Below are 19,643 nucleotides of genomic sequence, written 5' to 3'. Positions count from 1 at the left end.
AGCAGGATGTAAACATCCCAGAGAGAACTGAACAATTTAGCCCGAGTCTCCTGATAAAGTTGACATGAAACGGATTGGGTTTAAATCTCATCACTGGCAATAAGGGATATAAAACTTGTCTTTAACAGATCATAAACAACTCTGTCCTACACAAGGGTCAGCACACAAATGCAGCTGCATCTCACGAGGATGTAGAACATTGCGTGTGTGTGCTGAGTTGGTACTCACTGCTGCCCCAGGATTTCAGCAGAGACTTGATGCTGATCTCAAAAAAGCCTGAGTCCTGCTGGCTGGCCATGGCTGGTTAGCAGCCTCAGTCGCTGTAGCGACACAGAGATGAGAGTCCAGGCAAAGAGAGCTGGTGGAGTGATGCAGAGAGAGAGAGAGGGAGAGAAAGGCCGCTTTACAGCGCCATACGCTGCAGCACTGCCTTTCCCTACGTGTCCTGTGTCAGCTCTGAGCACCAACTGTTCTCTCTCCTCTCTTCTCTCTTTCCTGCCCCCTCCCTCCATCAAACTCCCTCATCAGCCGCTCTCTCTCTCGCTCTGCATTAAGAGGATTGGCTCCCGGAGAGAATGAAAGAGAGAGAGAGAGAGAGAGAGAGAGCTGCTGTTTGTGTTGTCCAGTCTCCCTTAAAGGACATTAAGAAAAAAGGGAGGGGGGAGGGGATTTTTGGTTTGTTTGTTTACCGCAGTATTCCCTAAGCAGATCGGTACAACCGTACCTCAACGCCCTTGTTTGCCATCCTGACAGTTTACTAAAATGTAAATGTGTTCTCTGTAGGATGACACTGCAGAGATTGCAAGTTGATTTGCTGATAATGTTCATTCTCAATGTCTTTCAGCAAATCAGCTTACAATGTACAGCCAATGTATCTGGCTGCCATAAAAACAACACACGCTTCTCTATTGCACACAGTATTTTAATATTAGAATATTAATAATAAGTACTTTCATTTTATATGCGCAATTACATTTTATAGCTGGTGGTGGAGGGCAACAGCCTGTCACTCACAGATCATGTGATCCTGTGTGTTCACTGTGCATGAGAAGATGACAAGTGAGTATGGGACTGGGATAACATCGTCACACCATCTGCTGGCTGACACGAAGAACTGCAGCGATACAACGGAAGATCATTCAAGGCACATGCGCTGTGGGTTTCTAAAGCAAACATGTGGTTGAATACTGCACTGCTGAGCATTTCCTTTGACTCATGTTGAAGGTGTAACAGTTCACATGATGACATCGTCGTCTTCTCTGTCTGTTAGGCTTTTTAAAATTCCCATGATAGTGATGTCACCACTGGGCAATGCCTCAGGACAAAGGGCAATATGCTTCAAAATCAAAACTAGTCAACATTATACACCAGAATCGAATTGATTCACACCTTTTGCTTTTGACATTTAAAAGAAGAAAAGAGAGACAAAGAAGAGGGAGGGGACTAGAGCTGTATTCAAACCTGTAGAGCTGGTCTGATCATTTCTAAACATTCTGTGCAGGAGCAGCAAATGTATGGCGAGAGATTCCTAAGAAATGGCTTCAATGTACACATCTACAAGTGTACAGCTGTACTTACAAGAATATAGAGAAAATAATTTGTATAAGGGATAATTAAGGTATGTAATGGAACATGCCTGAATTATTATTTAATTTTTTAACCAGAACATTCCATTAAATTGTAATATTTAAATAGAGCAAGTGCTTAATACACACATACATATACATGCAGTAGTGTTAAAAAATTTATGGTTGTTTGCGGTCTCTTTTGCTCACCAAGGCTGATTTGGAGCTCAAGAAACTTTTCTTATTATCAAAGCTGAAACTGTGATTTATATTTTTTGGAGGATTCTTCCAAATGTTTTTACTGTCACTTTTGATCAATTTAACTCATCCTTGCGGAATAAAAGTTTCAATTTCTTTTAAACAGTTTTGGACGGTAGTGTATGATTAGCAGAATTTACAAAACATGCTCTGAGAATTGAACAAGCAAAGCACTGTGTTGCGTTAATGGTTGATACACATCAGTATCGGAATGTGATGCTAATATCTCAGAGGTTCCCTCAAAGCAGGGAGAACATAAGTGTTTTGGAAGAATGAAAGTAAATAGTTTCCATGTGAAAGCAGTTACCAAACATGTTCTCCTCTATGCCCTCTAAATTGTTGTTGTTTTTGTTCTTTTGTTGTCTTTTGCCCTGCCTATATTAAGACGTTGACAGAAAAAGAAAAAAAAAGAAAAGAAAAAAAGAAAAAAAAGAGCAACTGTAATAGTAATGCTTACCTTAGCAAACATACAGTATGTTTACACCAAATTAACAATTTTGTAAGAAGCGGTGTGCTGTATATGACAACTTGATTGATAGAGCATGTAATTACTGCAGTGTCTCATAGCTTTCAGCTAAAGGACTGGGAGAAGATCATTCACATTCTGTCACATCCGAATAAATGTGAAACAGAGTAACTGATCTGTATTCTGTGAGATGTGTTACCAAATTAGGCAATAGTATGCATTATATAATGAAATTACGCAGCCCAATGAGGGAAATTAAATATGCATATTGTGTAAATAGCTTTAAATTGCTTAAAAAAAATGTATGCTTTATTTTAGTGCTACTCATTGCATGACAGCTGCAGCTCGCTTAATATGCAGAGAGCCAAATAACGTCCCATGAGTCATGACAAAGCTCTGGTAAACACTGCTAGTATTTATAAACAGTAAAGTGGTGAAACAAATCAGTGCAAAATGAATTGTGTTTGCACTGAAAAAGTTTGGTAATGTGCTGAATTGAGGAGTGTCTGGGTCTCTTGAGGGTTTTACTGCTACTGTGGACTGTGGAGTCGTCCCAGCTGACACTGAGCTCTCCCAGCTGCCCCGGGCACATCTCCACAGCAGCTGGGGTCACACCCACCACTTCCACCACACAGAAACGCTCTCACGGTTTCATCTGGTGAGCTGCTTCAAACGAATCACTTAACAGTACAGCTTACTGTCCAACTGAAAAAATAAATGATCACAAAATACAACTTTTAAAGTGTTTTCCGTTTACATTTTTTTCTGGAATACGTTTTAATGGTATAATTAAAGGATTAGTTCACATAAAAACGAAAAAAAAAAATTATCAATTACTCACCCTTATGTTGTTCCAAACCTGTAAAACGTTTGTTCATCTTCAAAACACAAATGAACATTTTGTAAATAAAATCTGACAGATTTCTGTCCCTCCATTGAGTCCAGGCAACTACCACTTTGTAGATTCAAAAAGTTCATCAAACTCATACGAATCGAGCGGTTTAGACCAAATTTTCTGAGACTCGACCGGTTTATATGATGAACCGATTGAATTTAGGCTTTTATTCACATATAAATACTAATCTGCAAACAAACAGAAGATTGAAGCTTGAAGCGTAAGAACAAATCTCATTGGTTCTTGCGAAGCTCAAACGTGAAAGTAACACAAGAATGGACCTCATTGGTTCTTGCACATCAAGCAAGCATGCTTGAGCTTCTGTTTACCATATCTGATGTGTGTGTTGTTGATAAATGATTAGGCCTATATATAAATAAAAGTCTAGATTAAATCTGTTCATCATATAAAGCGATCGTGTCTCTTCAGAAAATTTGGACTAAACCACTCAATTCATATGGATTAGCTTTATGATCTATTTATGAACTTTTTGAAGCGTCATAGTAGTTGCATGAACTGTCAATGGACGGACAGAAATCTCTCACATTTCATTTACAATATGTTCATTTGTGTTTCGAAGATGAACAAACGTTTTACGGGTTTGGAACGACATACGTGTGAGTAATTGATGACAGAATTTTCATTTTTGGGTGAACTATCCCTTTAAATTGTAATAATCAAAACTGCAAACATCTATTTAATTCATAAAACTTTAAAAAAATGTCATAATTTATTACAATTTTAACAATAATAGTGCCCAATAAAATGTTTTTTAATTCTGTGTCTGTTCTTTTATGATTAAATACAAATGTATTATCAAAAACATTACATTTAATATTCACAGACACTAGTTCATATCACAATTTAATTACTTGTACAGTCCTACTTTTGATGTATTAATCCAAATTTTGCCCAATTTCGTGACATTCCACGTTATACTGTAAAATCCATTTTTATGACTAGATTCCGTGATTCTGTCCACATTTTCCACATTGCATTTATATCATAGGGCCATATCTGAACCCCATTGACTTTCATTGTATGGACAAAATATTCTGCTGAATTGATATTTAAACATTCTAAAATTGTAAAACGTGTTTGGCAAGCCAAACAAAGAGAGCTATTACAGAACAATTATGTATGTCCATGTCTGCAGGTACAAGCTGAAATCAACACAGCTGCTTAAAATAGATTGTATTAATAATAAAGAGCAATTAAATGCTGAGACATGTGTTTATTTTGCTGCGTTACTCAAGTTAGGCATCAACTGATGACGTTCCTAGCAAACTGTTCAGGTTTTTATTCTCTGTTAGGAGAGCTTCACAGCAGTCAAGCATGGATTATCTTTACAAGAAACCCCCAGAATTCCAGGCATTCAGAGCGCCAGGCGGCCTCTGCCAGCTGTTAAGACTCTGGCACAGGGATCACTGACTCATAACTACTCAGTGACCAGGATCCTGTTAACATGATCCTAGTTCAGTGTCAGTACTGGCGAGCACACTGGCTTCTAAAACCCATGATCTAATTGGGCTGTTTCCAATAAAAGTCAATGACGGGTCAAGATGCTAAAATTAAATAAGGAAAACCGAGAGAGACTCCTTCAAATGTTACTTGCGGACATTCTTCAAAACAAATCTTTGGGTTTAGATCAACATGAGGGTGAATAAATGAAATTTACATTAATTGCTGTACAGGATTCAGGATTCAGAACTCAGGATTCTTAAGCAATCTAACCAAAACTTCCTCTTTGTTTTCAGCTGGTTTTTCCTCTGACAAAAGGTCTCTTCAGACAACCATCAGTGAGGCTTCTGTGAGGGTTCACAGTCTTTCAGGCATCCAACACACCTGTTCAGTACAGCTCTGAAAAACCAATCATGGGAGACACATGTGCCCACTCAGCAGAAACCCCTAATATACTCCCTTTTTAGCCTTGGAGAGGAAAGGACAAGAAAATATAGCACCAGATAAAACACAAGACATCATTACCACACTTCACACCACAGATCAAACCTTTGTAACAACTAAATTGTTTATTATACTACTAAACCTATCCACTTTCCCTCCAAAGTCTCTTTCTTCTCTCTCACTCTAGTTCTTTGTTTTAAAGGTTGTATCAGCGATTTCAGGCCCAAAAATAAATGATCACATTCATCTAATCTTTCCTAATGATCCGCTAGCTGCCCGCCCCATAAGCAGGCCGTCAAAAAAACGCGTCTCTGTAGGCAGCCTAGGCTCTGAGATCTGCACACAAAAACAATTGGTTTCACCAACCACTCAAAACCAAAATAAATAGTGTTCCAACCAATCACGACAGGGGGTGGGTGTTGTGAGGTTTTGCGCTCGTGCACGGCTGCACGCGAAGTCGGAGCTGAAGAAGAAGCCAGTGTCTATCAACGAACAAGAGAAATTGAACATGGCTGAGTCAATCCCCAAGAGGAGGAGGAGGATTAGGGCGAGGGAATACCATCGTGTTTATTCCAAGACACGAATAGTTATCGGGAAGGCTTTTGAAAGGTGGAGGGAATCTCTTCTTGTTCGTTGATAGACGCTGGCTTCTTCTTCAGCTCCGACTTCGCGTGCAGCCGTGCACGAGCGCAAAACCTCACAACACCCACCCCCTGTCGGTGATTGGTTGGAACACTATTTATTTTGGTTTTGAGTGTTTGGTGAAACCAATTGTTTTTGTGTGCAGATCTCAGAGCCTAGGCTGCCTACAGAGACGCTGTTTTTGACGGCCTGCTTATGGGGCGGGCAGCTAGCGGATCATTAGGAAAGATTAGATGAATGTGATCATTTATGTTTGGGCCTTTTTTTGGGCCTGAAATCGCTGATACAACCTTTAAAGGGATAATTCACCCCAAAATGAAATTTTTGTCATCACTTACTCACCCTCAAGTTGTTCCAAACCTGTATGAGTTTCTTTCTTCTGTTGAACACAAAAGAAGATATTATGAAGAATGTTGGTAATTAAACAGTTGACAGTAACCATTGACTTCCATAGTATTTTTTCCTACTATGGAAGTCAATGGCTACTGTCAACTGTTTGATTACAACATTCTTTAAAATATCTTTTGTTTTGAGCAGAAGAAAGAAACTCATACAGGTTTGGAACAACTTGAGGGTGAGTAAGTTTTTATCCCTTAAAATCTTTTTCCCTTTGTTTTATGTTTCAAATATATGCTGTTCTTTTGAACTTTCTATTCATCAAAGAATCCTGAAAAAAAGTATAGGCCTATTGGTTTCTACAAAAATATAAGCAGCACAACTCTTTTCAACATTGATATTAAGAAATGTTTCTTGAGCACCAAATCAGTATATTAGAATGATTTCTGAAGGCTCATTAAAAGATAATAAAATGGAAACCAGTTACACTAACTGTATATGTTGCCATTTATTTTTACATCATATTTTTACAATGTTTTTCAAATTCTAATAAAATTTCACAATATTACTGTTTTTAATATTGTTTGCATTTTTGATTAACAAAATATAGCCCTGGAGACCATGAAATCCTTTTTTTTTTAAACACCAAACTTTTGAATGGTAGTGTGTCACTATTTTTTTCCTCTATTGTCTACAACCCATGTTTTGGATACTGCCCTCATAAAAAACACAATCAGTGGCAAAACATTCACTAACGTCTCAAACATTCTGGACCTACAAACCACATCTGCATCATTACTTGAAGAACTGCATTTTGAAAATAAAAATAAAAAGATCTGACCAAACATTTTTTTTTAAATCTGTGTCTAAATAAAAATCTGAATTTAACATTTCCCCAGAAGTGTGAACAAAGTCACTTTAACTTAGACAAACACATCTGTTTCTTTGTGATCTTTTTCTTTGCCTTTTCCTCTATATGTTGGCTTTGCTTAAGGACTATCCCAGTTGTGGTTCCGGATGATTTGAGATGCTGGTTTAACTAAGGTCTAATTAAAACCCAAAATGATCTCTTTCCTGATGTTGATGCTATCTCTCATCATTCACATCCACCCTTCCCCCTATTCCATCATCGCTCACGTAGGCAAGGTTGACTCGCAAGATTTGGGTCCCAACTGAAGCCATGGTCTTGTCAACCCTTGGGAACCTCTTTTTCTTTGTCTCTAACTACAAATCAAACTCCACAATGAAACGGGGTGGAGGTAACATTTTATGGCTTCTCAAAACCTGACTCAATAACGTGAAAAGAAAATTAAATACGATACCGCCACAATCAGCCACAAGTTTCAACTAAATTCCCCGCCCACTCAATGATCTCTAGCTGAAGGCTACCAGAAAGTCTTACAACACATGACATCATAGAGTTGTGTCACAGTTTCACACGATGAGCTATACCACTGAGACAAATTGCAGGCTATCAACTGGCTGACTAAGAAAAAATACCAGAAACACAAGTTTGATGTCCTGTGTGTGAGGTAAAGATGGGAGTCTACGCCTTGGCTGGACATAAAAGAAAAATCTAATTAAATCGCACACTATGAAGGATGACTCGCGTGTCATAACACATCAAGACATTAAAGACAGCGGCACTACCAAAGCAAAACCTGAGCAGTACCTTCTTTGATGATGGTGGGTCTTTTTCTCGGTTGGATCTTCCTAAACTTCCCTTTAAAGTCTGCTGGAGTGAACATATGCATGGAGAGACTAGCCATCTGGACCAAAACAATCCCATCCTGGCACTGAGTTTCGCAAGGGTTCGGTTTACCATCCACCACAACTCCGGCACTGTTGACATCCTCCACTGACATATCCGACACGGATGACAAAGAGAGGGACTGCTTTCACCTGCTCAGGATCAGCATGGATACGGATCTCCAGAGAAGTTCCTCTCAGTTCTGTCTGACTCTTCTTTTCAAATTTTTTTTTTGTCCCTCTTTCCTCTGTACTGGGTACATGAGCTTTAAAGTGTGAATTAAATCAGAGAGGGATGAGTGCTAAAGCTCTCTGTCTGCTCTCACTGGTCCAGGCTGTTTAGCCAGTTGCAGTAACACGCCTGAATGGGGCAGGTGTTGAATTACTCAAGACGGACACGCCTCTTTTGTGTGAGAGAGGGTGGAGATTTTGAAAGTAAAGGAGGAGAGATGGGGCAAGTGAAAAGTGTGACTGTATACAGTGTTTATTTTAGAGTGCTTTAAAAACACTGCCAATTGGGAATAGAAAGCAACCTATCAAAATGACTTGCTTCTGGTTTATATTAACTTGTTTTATGTTTCGCATCCAAGGTGTTTTCAAAATGGTCGTCAAGGCATCATGTCCCCCGAGTTTGATTCCCAAATGCTATGTGCTCACAAAACAAACACATCATTTATAGGTTGTTTTTTTATAAGTCAGAGGGAATGGACAAATGTGGAGTCCTTGGGTGAGGGTGTTTATTTGGACCACCTTTTAATGACATTAAGCTAACAAATAGCCGCACTGTTCACTGACCTGCAGGCGTTGCTGGTTTTATGGAGTAAACTTTTTGAAGGCCAACATGGAACAACTACCTTATTCTGTCTCTCTCTCCAAGTGGCCCTGGCTGAAAGTGCTGATGAAAAAGAGGGAAAAAGAAACAAAGAGACTGACCACTCCTTCGAGAGAACACAAAACAGCCCTTTTCTTCAATAAACAACATTTTGATGCAAATCCAAAAAGGGTCAGCGTCTCTTCCCAAGGGCCGTCTCAGCCATCTCAGAGCTGCAGAACTGAAGGCTACTCTGTCTTAACGCCTGCAAAAAATATAGTGGTTTTTTTTGTTTTGTTTTTGTCAAGCACAGACTGGCTGTATGAACAGCTTGCTAATAATTTCCAAGTCAAACCTTGAATACAAACTCAGATTTCCTATCAACCCCCTAGAAACGCCCCAGCAACAATTAGTAAACCACAGAAACTATGTGCTGGCAATCGCACAAGTGTTATGGGGGCAAATTTTGCATGTACAAACAATCATATTTTTCAGAAAATAAAAAAATCTAGTTTTCAAGTTAGAAATTAGAAAAGGGCTCCATGAAAAACTGAATTTTTCAAAGCTAAATTACACAAAAACAATCTGAGTGTACAATGACATGTGACCTGGACTCACACAAATGTTTATGTTTGAATGTATGAACTCTAAAAACACACATGTGAAGAAGAAAACACACATAAACTCACATTAAGGGCCCGTTCACACAAAAAAAGTACTTAAAGTCCCACTGTAGTCAATAATTGTATCCCTTAAAACTCATCTTTGATCACCAAAAGTACATATTTAAATGTTTTTTTCCTGTGAAAAAAAATGTGTCGTGCCTTAAAATAGCTTGAATGCAACTCTACCCTCTTGCTTCATTTAGTATACGTGGAACCATGAATATGCTAATTAGCCCCGCCTCCACTCACGCCAGCTCACAGATTCACTCGGCCAACATACTGAGGTAAAAGCTGCACAATGGTATCGCTTTTTACAACGTTGAACACATAACGGTAATATGATTAGCCTTTTGCTTCACTATGTTATCAAACAGCTAATAATGTGTTGCTAATGTTACACAAACCATGTTCCCGTTCGCCATCTCAGTCTGCCTTCTAACAATCATTAGAAATGCTTTAAACAATTCAGAATGTCAGTGGAGAAAGGCATATAGTTCATCATAACATCGTAATATACATCATACACGCGCTATATTTTGCTAAATCTACCCGATTTTTCATATCAACAAAAAAATATACCGGGATCACCTGGCATCTCTCGAGACTCCCCTGCGAGTTCGCTTTTAATGATATGCTAAAGCCCGTCAGCACATTGACGTGATTGATTACAAGGTAGTTTGTGACGTCAGAAACACCAGTGATTTCAAACCGCGTTTTTGAGACTGTCTTTTTTTCACAGCAGTTTTCAGGAGAAAATACTCAGACATGGTGTTGACTTATGAATTTGCACATGGTTTGTCTTAAAGCACATTAAAAAAACACCCCACAGACATATAAACAACATTAAAAACTTGATTTGCACCACAGGGGGACTGTGGAATGGGGGAAAAACGCATGGTTATTAAAAGTTGAACTGATTATACACGTCCGTCTAGCGCGTGTTTACATAGAAAAACAACGGAAAAGTAGCGCATTGGAATGGAAAAACGCGTTCTGAATGGTCCCTAAGGCCATGCAAGCATGAAAACTCATCATCCCATCCTTTAAAAATGTGTCATCTTTATATAACAGATAAAAATACAAAGAACCCTGCAAATACCACTGGCCTACCCGAAAATAGCGCACTTAATTGGTGCAGCCTAATTACTGGAGATAACCTAGAACTCCAGACTGTGCGCACACACAATCGTGATCACCACATCAAGGCAGGGTTTGTTTTTATGTAATCACCAGTGATCTTCAGATATCACATTCCTCAGATGGCAGTTAGGACTGGTCTGCCAGGAGAGTGACGCCACATGGACACGCTGTCCAGAAAGAAAGGCATTCTGAGACACTGTCAAGTGACTTCATGAAGTGAAATGTCAATATTTACATAAATGTTCATATTACGACAAGTTCGGCAAATGATTTTGAGGCGTCCACTGGCTCTTCATCTCAAGGGCACTTTGAAATGCTCTTCTATTGATCTCTCTCTCAACAATTTATGCATTAGCAGAGTCATGTTTCAAAAGCTCTTCAGTTAAAAAGCCCTTTAAAGAAAAGTGGACCTGTGATTTAGAAACTGTGAAAATGGCATGAAAGCTTGGTGGAAGATCTAAAGAGAGTCAGAAACACAAAACAGAGATTTTTAAGAGGTGTTTTAGATTCAACTGTGAAAACTAGAAAAGAGGAGTGGATATAGCAAGTTCTCATTACAAACATTTCTGTCAAGAACTGTGAGGGAAATGAAGTGTGAGGCTGCCCTCTAGAGTTTAGTAGACGTACAGTTCATGAGTTTATCTCAGACTAGTTTTATTTAACTTAAAATATGCTATCCAAATAACTTCAACCAAAGCTAATGTTAAGAAGCTACATTTCAGCAAAAAATATTGTCCCTTCTACATTATAATTTTATTTATACTAACACATGTCAATGTAATTAATAAAATGTACTCAACCATTCAAAAGTTTTTCTTCAGGTTTCAGTGTCTCATGATCTTCAGAAATCAAAATTGGTGCTTTGAAGAAACATTTCTTACTATTATCAATGTTGAAAACAGTTGTGTTGCTTAATATTTTTGTGTAAACTGATACATTACATTTTCATGATTATTTGATGAATAGCTGTTCAAAAAAACTTTTATTTGGAATATAAATTTTTTTTGTAACATTATAAATATCTTTACTGACACGTTTGATCAGTTTAATGCATTCTTGCCGATTCATTTAATTTTTTTTAAATGATAATGTACACCAATAATTATTTTATGGCATAAAGTATGTAAAATCATTAAAATTGTATATGCATAGTTTATTTTAGGCCAAACTTAAAATGCAACACTAAACAGTGTCCCTTTAAGCGTTCATCACTTCAAGGGATCCCTGTAAGCTTTCAGTACAATATAAGATGTCTCTAAAAAAGTATTATGGTAACAGTTTATAACTTTACACTTGACAATAAGGTTTCATTTGTTAACATTAGTTCATTCATTAGCTAACATAAGCTCTTAATGACTAATGAGAAATATATTTTTACAGCATTTATTAATCTTTGTTAATGTTAGTTAATAAAAATACAATTGTACATTTTTCCATCCATCCATCACTCTCCAAATCTCTTATCCTCTGTAGGTTCAGATGTCAATTCACATTACATTAATGTAAACAGATACAAAAGATTAGTAAATTAAATTAATGTTGAAATCATCCATAATATTTTGTTTATTTAGAACTATTGTTAGTACAGGTTAACTAATATCAACAAATTAAACATTATAAAGTGTTACTGAAATTGAATATTTGTATAAATAAAAGTGATTTTTGTCATAGCTCTGTTTTTGGGTTACTGTGTAGATCGCAGAAAGTGATCTACGCTAGTTACAGTGTACATCACTCTGATTGCTTACCGGTAGTCTAAGAAGGCATCAAAAGAGACAAAGAGATAAATGATTTGAGGAAAATGGATGGAGATAGAGGTGAAAGAACAATGCAGTGTTGCTATGGCTGTCCTTTTTTTGCAGCTCTTACTCCCCAGTTAATAATTCATGACTTGAGCTTTGAAAAACAGCCAGAGTGAGAGGAGAGACATACATAATATAGAACAGCAGGTGAAACAGTGAACAACTCTTGACTAAAAATCGGTCACCAGAGCACAGTGGCTAGTTTCAAATGCATTCATCTCTGTTTCTAAAACTACCTGTCAGAAGCTGTTATATAAAATCCTGTAAGCGCCCACTAACCTACACACAATAACCAAGAGCATCTCTCTAAGATTACATAATGTCTAAGTGGGCAGTGCATCACACATTCAGTCAAGCCTCTCAGTAACAGTAAAATGTGTGCTCTTGTATGCACTAGTATGGACAGAATGTAAAACAATTAGATCTGCACTTCCTGAAGAAAATACCAGTGCTTGCAAAAGCAGCATTCACAATTATTTATGCAAACAACAAGATGATGTCATCTCTGTTGTTTAGATTTTGAACCACTCTACCAATTCATTAGAAGGATAGTTCACTCTAAAATGAAAATCAAGCCATCATTTACTCATCCTGGTGTTGTTCTAATGCCATATGCCATTCTTTCTTTATTGGACCACAAAAGGTGATTTTTTTTTTTGTCGCATTTTTGTTAAACTTGATTTCCCAAAACTTGTGTGCTTTTTCTGGGTGAGATGGAGTGAACAGTGGCACTAATAACCATATATTGTCGTAGTTGTGTGTTTATTAGTCATGTTTAATCAATCAAAGTGTTTCAATCATCTGTTTATTCAGCTACAGTGATATAGATGCCCATAGGGATTTTCTGGAATAACTGCGGGGCATATTTGGAGTTTCTGCATGAGAGCACCCTCTGGCTTTCAGATGGAGCAGCATTCAATACTGATTACAGAGCCATTCTCTGTATAAAAAAATTAAAATCCCCCCCCCTCCAAAAAAAATCATAGCCTTTGCAAAATCACGTGCGGTTTCATTTTCATTAATCGAGCAGCCCTATGGCATGTTTCGCATGGGATAATTCTGTAAAACTTCTGCATAAAAAAAAAAAAAAAAGCTTGATTCTGTCGCTATTCACTGCTATTGTATGGATGAGCGCGAGCAGGTGTAATGTTGTGAATTCAAAAACAAAGGAGAGCTGGATCCAAATGTTCTGAGTTTTATTCAAAATGATATCCAAATGAGTTTTATTGACAAAAATAAACAATCAAATCAAACACAAAGACCAGACAACCATGAAAAGAATGAGTGCACCAAACATAACATACATGTAGGAACAAGACTAGACAAACACAAGAAACACTGGGGTATAAATACACAAAGACTAACAGGCTAACAAGAGGCTGACAAGGGACAGGTGTAGGTGATAAGTAGTCATGGAAACAAATGAGGGAGACACTAGGCTTGTTTGAGATGTGAGAGTAGGCGGCTGCAGTGAGGGGAGGAGTGAAAAAGGTGCAGTCAAGACGGACAGTTCTCTCTTCTCGTAGTGGATCAGACACCAACGAGATCGAAGGAAGATATAGCGGGATTCACATTCATGCGCTGTGTTGCTAATAAACTGGATGTAATTTAAGTTTGGTTGCTTTTATATGAAAATAAAATATGATGAACAAGACAACCAAAGTACTTGTTATTTAATTTCATTTGAAAGACATTTATCAATCATTTTTTACTTTAATACATACATGTTTTTATATTTTTATAGAAATATGACAATCACATAACCCATAGAGAGATTGCACTGTCAGAGAGTTTGGAAATATTCACACATAATGCAAATTTTTAAAGAATTTATGCACATAAAAACATGATATCAGAATTTTCAAATCAAAATGTTTAAAAGAGAACACTTTTACATGGTTGTTTAAACCAAAAAGCATTAAGCTGTGGTCAGCAAGTCGTTTCCAATCGTGCTTTTGATCTGACTGCAGAATCCGACACGACCGCCTCGCCGTCGCGAGTTTTTTGACATACGTCAACATGACATCAGAGCAAGTCGGACCACACTCGGACACATTTCTAACCGGGATGTAGTGATCACCGGTGATCGGTTCCGCGCAGATTTTACTCATCGCAAACGAGCCTAATGCAACAAGGGAAAACAGGAACTAAACACAGGAGTCAGGACGTGAACACAGAAACAATTGGAACAGAAAACAGTCCTTTTCACAACAAGGGACCATAAGACTGGGATCGTGACAGCGGGACTTTTTAATTTTTTAAATTTTTTTATTTTTTGTGGTCCAAAAAAGAAAGAAGGGGATTTGGCAACAGGGTGAGCAAATGATGGCTTAATTTTCATTTTAAGTCAACGGGAAATTTGAAGATAGAAATTTTAGGGTTAACTATCCCTTTAAGTCAATGGGAAATTTGAAGATAGAAAATGAAAATACAAAGCACACTTAAGCCTAAAATAATCTAAAATCTGCAGATATTACAAATTCTGATCCAGAGAGCATGTCTTTGTCATGAGAACCCAAACACATCTTGATAATGTGGATGCTAAAATATGTCCTTTAATATTTAATCATGCAAATAATATGGTTTCCACTGTGAAAATAAAACCAAAGTTATCTTCACTAACTGCAGATCAGGATATGACTGACAAAACGAACCGCAACACATTGCAACCTAAAATCCAATGAACTATTTGACAGACCTATGCAAGCTATTCCACATATTGGATCAGCATTTGAATTATTAGAATGATTAACAAAACATTTCAAGCTTCACAAATGGTTTCTGCAACTGAATGTAAATATTTACAAACCCTCAAGTAAACACACATGGTTCAGAGCAATGAAGATGGCTGTCCGCTTTTGTCTGAACTACATGCTATGAATAAAGCACAGATACAAAAACTGTTCCTGCCTAGTGAAAACAGAAAGACTCAAAACAATCCTCACTGGAATCTGCAAGGATCAAAACAACCACTGGGGAAAAAAATATGAGCTCCGAAAGTCAGTGAGTCCACTATAAAACACTATTTTTGTGTATACTGTTTAATATTATGTAATAGGCATAACAATTTCACATGGTCACTGTCACAAATTTGCTTATTTGATTAGTGACAAAACAGAGCACAACTATTTTACGTCACCTTCTCTTTGTTCAGAATTTTTGGAAATATTTATTTATATTTTTTGATTACATTTTGAATCCCTGATTTTCAATAGGGACTTTTGGACCCCACAATTTTCACATAACGAGTAGCCTACGTGTGGTTTGTTGTATTAGCTACTCAGAACTTAGATACAATACATAAACAGTAACATGAATACTGTAATTAAATAATGACAAAAAAAATCTGTCACGACTCACCCTGTTTAGACAAAGGAGGATGCGATTGTTGCCATGCAGAATACAAAAGCATCCAATTTCCTAAAGGTAAAATTCAATATCAGTGATGCTTGATAGTGATGATCCGTATCAGAAGTAGATGTGTCTCAAAAGCGCGTGAGCTGCCTTAAATAACCCACTTTTAAAATATGTATATATATTTAAGTCACGCGCAGAATTTCAGTGTCTCGTAGGCGCGTTCGACAAAAGCTGCACGCGCCCGTGATGCCCCAAAATGCTGTCTATGTTGGCAGCACACTCGATTTTGAGCACAGCCACTATTACATTGTTGTCATAATCACAGCAGACATCTATCTCCATTTACAGCTATAAGTAAATTACATTAATTCCGCTTCGTGAACCCAGAACACCGATGGCAACCATTTAGACACCATACATTATTTCTAATTATGCAAGGGACAGTTTGAAGCCAAAAATGTTGTGTTGTGTTTGTGTTATCAACAGACAAACACAATCTGTGCTGGTGGTCTGGCCTTCCTCACGGCTTCTCCGTTAATTTTAAGCGGTTTCACAAATAAAAGCTCACTGGAACGGACACGGGATTACATTTAACACCCTAAAATCATCGAGCAAAAAACATCATACCTTGTATGTTTGTGTTTAGCAGTTTATATGTTCATTTCTTTATCCAAGCGTCGTCGCTGAATTCTGCTATTTTCACTTCATTAGTCTCGCGTCTCCTCGCATCGACTGACAGAAAAAGACGGCCGCTGAGGATGGCAAAACTCCGCCCATAGCGACCAATCAGATTGTAGATATTTACCGAAGAGAGAAATGGAGATCGCTGATTGGCTGAGACGCACGTTCGTCTGTGTCCTTCCATCCATTAGGTTCTGGAGCGCCTGGAAAGATGCTGCTGGATACTGACAGGTGCACAGTCTCAAAACAACCCAGTTAAAAGGCATCAAAAGCAATATTTTGAATGAGTTTACTTTTAAAAGAGCACAATTTCATTCAAACTGACTGGGAATTTTATTCCAATGCAGTCTAAAAATGGTATAAAACTTATCAGAACTTACAATTTTCTGGTTTATGTCTGTCCTACCTGTAAATGTTTACAGCATAAGCAAAAATATACACTTTCTGTCAAACTTTTGAATAATTATAATTTTTTTTAAATAAATGTTTTTGATGAAGTCTCACCTAGACTGCATTTATTTGATCAAAGAAACAGTAAAACATTTCAAAATGTAATATATACTGATCAGTTATTATCAATAATTATTGGTGCTCAATTATTAATTTATCAATGTTGAGAACAGTTTTTGCTGCTTCATATTTTTGTGGAAACCATGATACATTTTTTTCAGGATTCTTCGATGAATAGAAAGTTCAATGAACAACATTTATTTGTCAAAATAAATCTTTCAAAACATTACAAATGTCACTTTTGAATTTCTTTCCCTTTTTTTATTCGCACTTACCCCACATTTTTGAATGATAGTGTATCACGGTTTAAACAAAAATATTAAGCAGCAACTATGTTTATCAACATTGATGATAATAATAGGTGTTTCCTGATCACCAAATCAGCATATTAGAATGATTTCCGAAGGATCATGTGATGTAATGATGCTGAAAATTCAGCTTTGCTATCACAGGAATAATTCAAATAGAAAACAAATAAATGCAGTCTTGGTGAGCATGCGAGACTTCTTAAAAAAAAAAAAAAAGATATAAAAAAACGTAATTATTCCAAACTTTTTGTAGTGCAATCCATGCTGTTTTATGTAAAATTGCACAAACACAAGACTGTGAGAATGAAAGATCACTCATTTGTGGGGTATACTGTCTTTTATGATAAATTATAAACAATCAACAGGGTTTTTTAAAAGAGTTTAAAAACTCTGTTATACAATGATTGAAGTAGCTAAGGAAATCCTTGACGCTGGTCATATTGTCAATTTTATATTGCTTGACACATTCCAAGAGATTTCGGACTATGAACATATTTACAACTTTGAATGTTTGCATGTATCTTGAGATGCGTAGAAAAATCTAACTTATAAATAGTCTACATGAGTATAAAAATAAAATGACAAAGAACAAACAAAAACAATGTATGTTATATTATCTTATACAGATGAAAGATATGCACCTCTTTATCTTGATTGCATGCTTCAGTAAACAGTCATCTACTTTGTTGACCAAGACAACTTTGAGGCATTTCCCTTTGAGTCTGTGAAATGGCAAAGCAAGCATAAATCCCTTTGCTGTACATTACAAATAACCTCTCAAATTCAATCTCAAAATCCATTACATTTTCAAACATCTCCATAAAAAATATTTTGACCAATTTTTCCTTCAAAGAAATTATGCTTTTAAGTTCCTTTGATCTCTCAAAGATGTGCTCTGCAGTAAATACTGTCAGTCTTCTGCATTGGTTCAGCAGTCATTGCTTTTCTTCTTTAAAATCTTTTGAGACAAACAACAAGCCCAGCTCAAGGGCTACAGGCCTGACATGGTGTTTAGGGTGAAAATGGACGTTGGAGGGGTTCGAGGCTCTAGCTGAAGTGTTCAAAAATGCTTCTCCTAATGGAGAAAACATCAAAGCTAGAGTCATGCGTCTAAAAGAGCAATCCATATTGGAACAAAAACAGCAGGAATACACAGTGCCATCCTTTCACTTAAATTGTTCCAGGAAAGACCGTCAATCTCCTTTCTGAACATAGATAATGATTAGGATAGTTCAACACTATGATCCCTTTTACTCACTGGCTCTTTCAGTTTCACCCATATTGGTTATCCATGTCTGCCAAAGACAGTCGTGGCAAGGAAATCTTTGCCGGGTATTCTGCATTTCGAGAGGGGTCCATGTAGATGGTGGAGCTGGTGAGACTCTTGCGGTTTTTCTTTGACGCGGAGCGTCGCTGCCAGCGGCAAAGGAGAAGCTCCACCTGCTCTCTGAAGAAGCTGGTGGTCAGGGTGTAGAGGATGGGGTTAAGGGCACTGTTGATAGGAAGAATGAAGATCACCACCCAGGAGTTTATCGTCCCTGCAGAGATAAACAGAAGACATTGATGTCAACAACAGCAGAACTCATTGGACTGATCATCTTAAATTGGGGATTTGTGACACACTTGGCTAGAGGTAACTGGGTCATTTTCAGGAAACGGTTGTTTTTTTGCACAAAATAAAAAAATAAAAGGATAATTAAACTTTTTATAATTTTACTATTAGTAATTAAGTATTTAATAACATTAGTAAACAGTAATTAAGGTTACTGCTAAACTTTTATTTAAATTGTATTTATTTATTTTAATTTAAATGTCAGGCCTAAAATACCAGGGCCATCACCATCTTAAATATGTGGCTAAACCTGGCAAAAATACCAAGTTACTTATTACATCAACCTTATTTTGGGGTGGTAGTGGCGCAGTGGATAAGACACATGCCTTTGGTGTGAGAGACCCGGGTTCGAATCCACTGTGAGACACCAATGTGTCCCTGAGCAAGACACTTAACCCCTAGTTGCTCCAGAGGCGTGCGACCTCTGACATATATAGCAATTGTAAGTCGCTTTGTATAAAAGCGTCAGCTAAATGAATAAATGTAAATGTAAATGTAAATTTTCTGTGAATGTGCGAGACTTCCGATTCATTAGCGCTATAGAAGAATATCAAAGGGCAGTAAGCGGTAAAACTATTTGCTACAATACATTAAAATAATATGGTAAGAAATACCAGCTTGCAGTATCAAGCAGCATAACAAGCTGTTTTGTACAGCTAAAAATAACTGGAAGTGCATGAGACTGGAAACCTTGACGCATTCAATTTATGGCTGCTCTCGCTCTTACTTTAAAAATAAAGTGGATAAGTAACCACAGAGAGCTACTTTATTTTAAACCCATCACAGTAAGTTTGGAACTTGAAATCTTTATTTGAATATATGACTCAAATTAGTTCATTCTGGTTGCATCACCCAGTTGTTGTGTGCCTCATTAGAAATAACAAGATATTTCTCTTTTAAAATAAATTTTGTGCCATCTGCCTTACATTCAAAATGTTATG

At 37.2% G+C, this 19,643-nt stretch overlaps 2 protein-coding genes across 13 annotated transcripts in view; both read right to left on the bottom strand.

Moving 5' to 3' along the window:
- Nucleotides 1-16,338, bottom strand: part of fryb (furry homolog b) — a 67,409-nt gene extending 51,071 nt beyond the window's left edge. For 4 of the 12 annotated variants that reach the window (XM_082156939.1, XM_082156941.1, XM_082156942.1 and 1 more), the window contains exon 1: nt 7,740-8,184. In XM_082156939.1, the coding sequence (XP_082013065.1) occupies nt 7,740-7,932 (193 nt within the window). In that variant the 5' untranslated portion in view covers nt 7,933-8,184. Of the gene's footprint in view, nt 1-228; nt 561-7,739; nt 8,186-15,594; nt 15,655-16,218 lie in introns of those variants that run through there. The other 8 variants (XM_082156933.1, XM_082156940.1, XM_082156938.1 and 5 more) reach the window with 6 other exon arrangements.
- A 1,070-nt stretch (nt 16,339-17,408) lies between these two features.
- The window catches only part of rxfp2a (relaxin family peptide receptor 2a), a 42,361-nt gene continuing 40,126 nt past the window's right edge, over nt 17,409-19,643 (bottom strand). Inside the window, exon 18 of the mRNA XM_082156961.1 lies at nt 17,409-18,628. Coding sequence (XP_082013087.1) covers nt 18,363-18,628 — 266 coding nt within the window. The 3' untranslated portion in view covers nt 17,409-18,362. The remainder of the gene's footprint in view (nt 18,629-19,643) is intronic.

Source organism: Leuciscus leuciscus (genome assembly GCF_965113295.1).
Source record: "Leuciscus leuciscus genome assembly, chromosome: 24".
Lineage (NCBI taxonomy): Eukaryota > Metazoa > Chordata > Actinopteri > Cypriniformes > Leuciscidae > Leuciscus > Leuciscus leuciscus.
The sequence above is the reverse complement of the archived record's forward strand: the minus strand, read 5'-3'. Positions and strand labels throughout refer to the sequence as shown.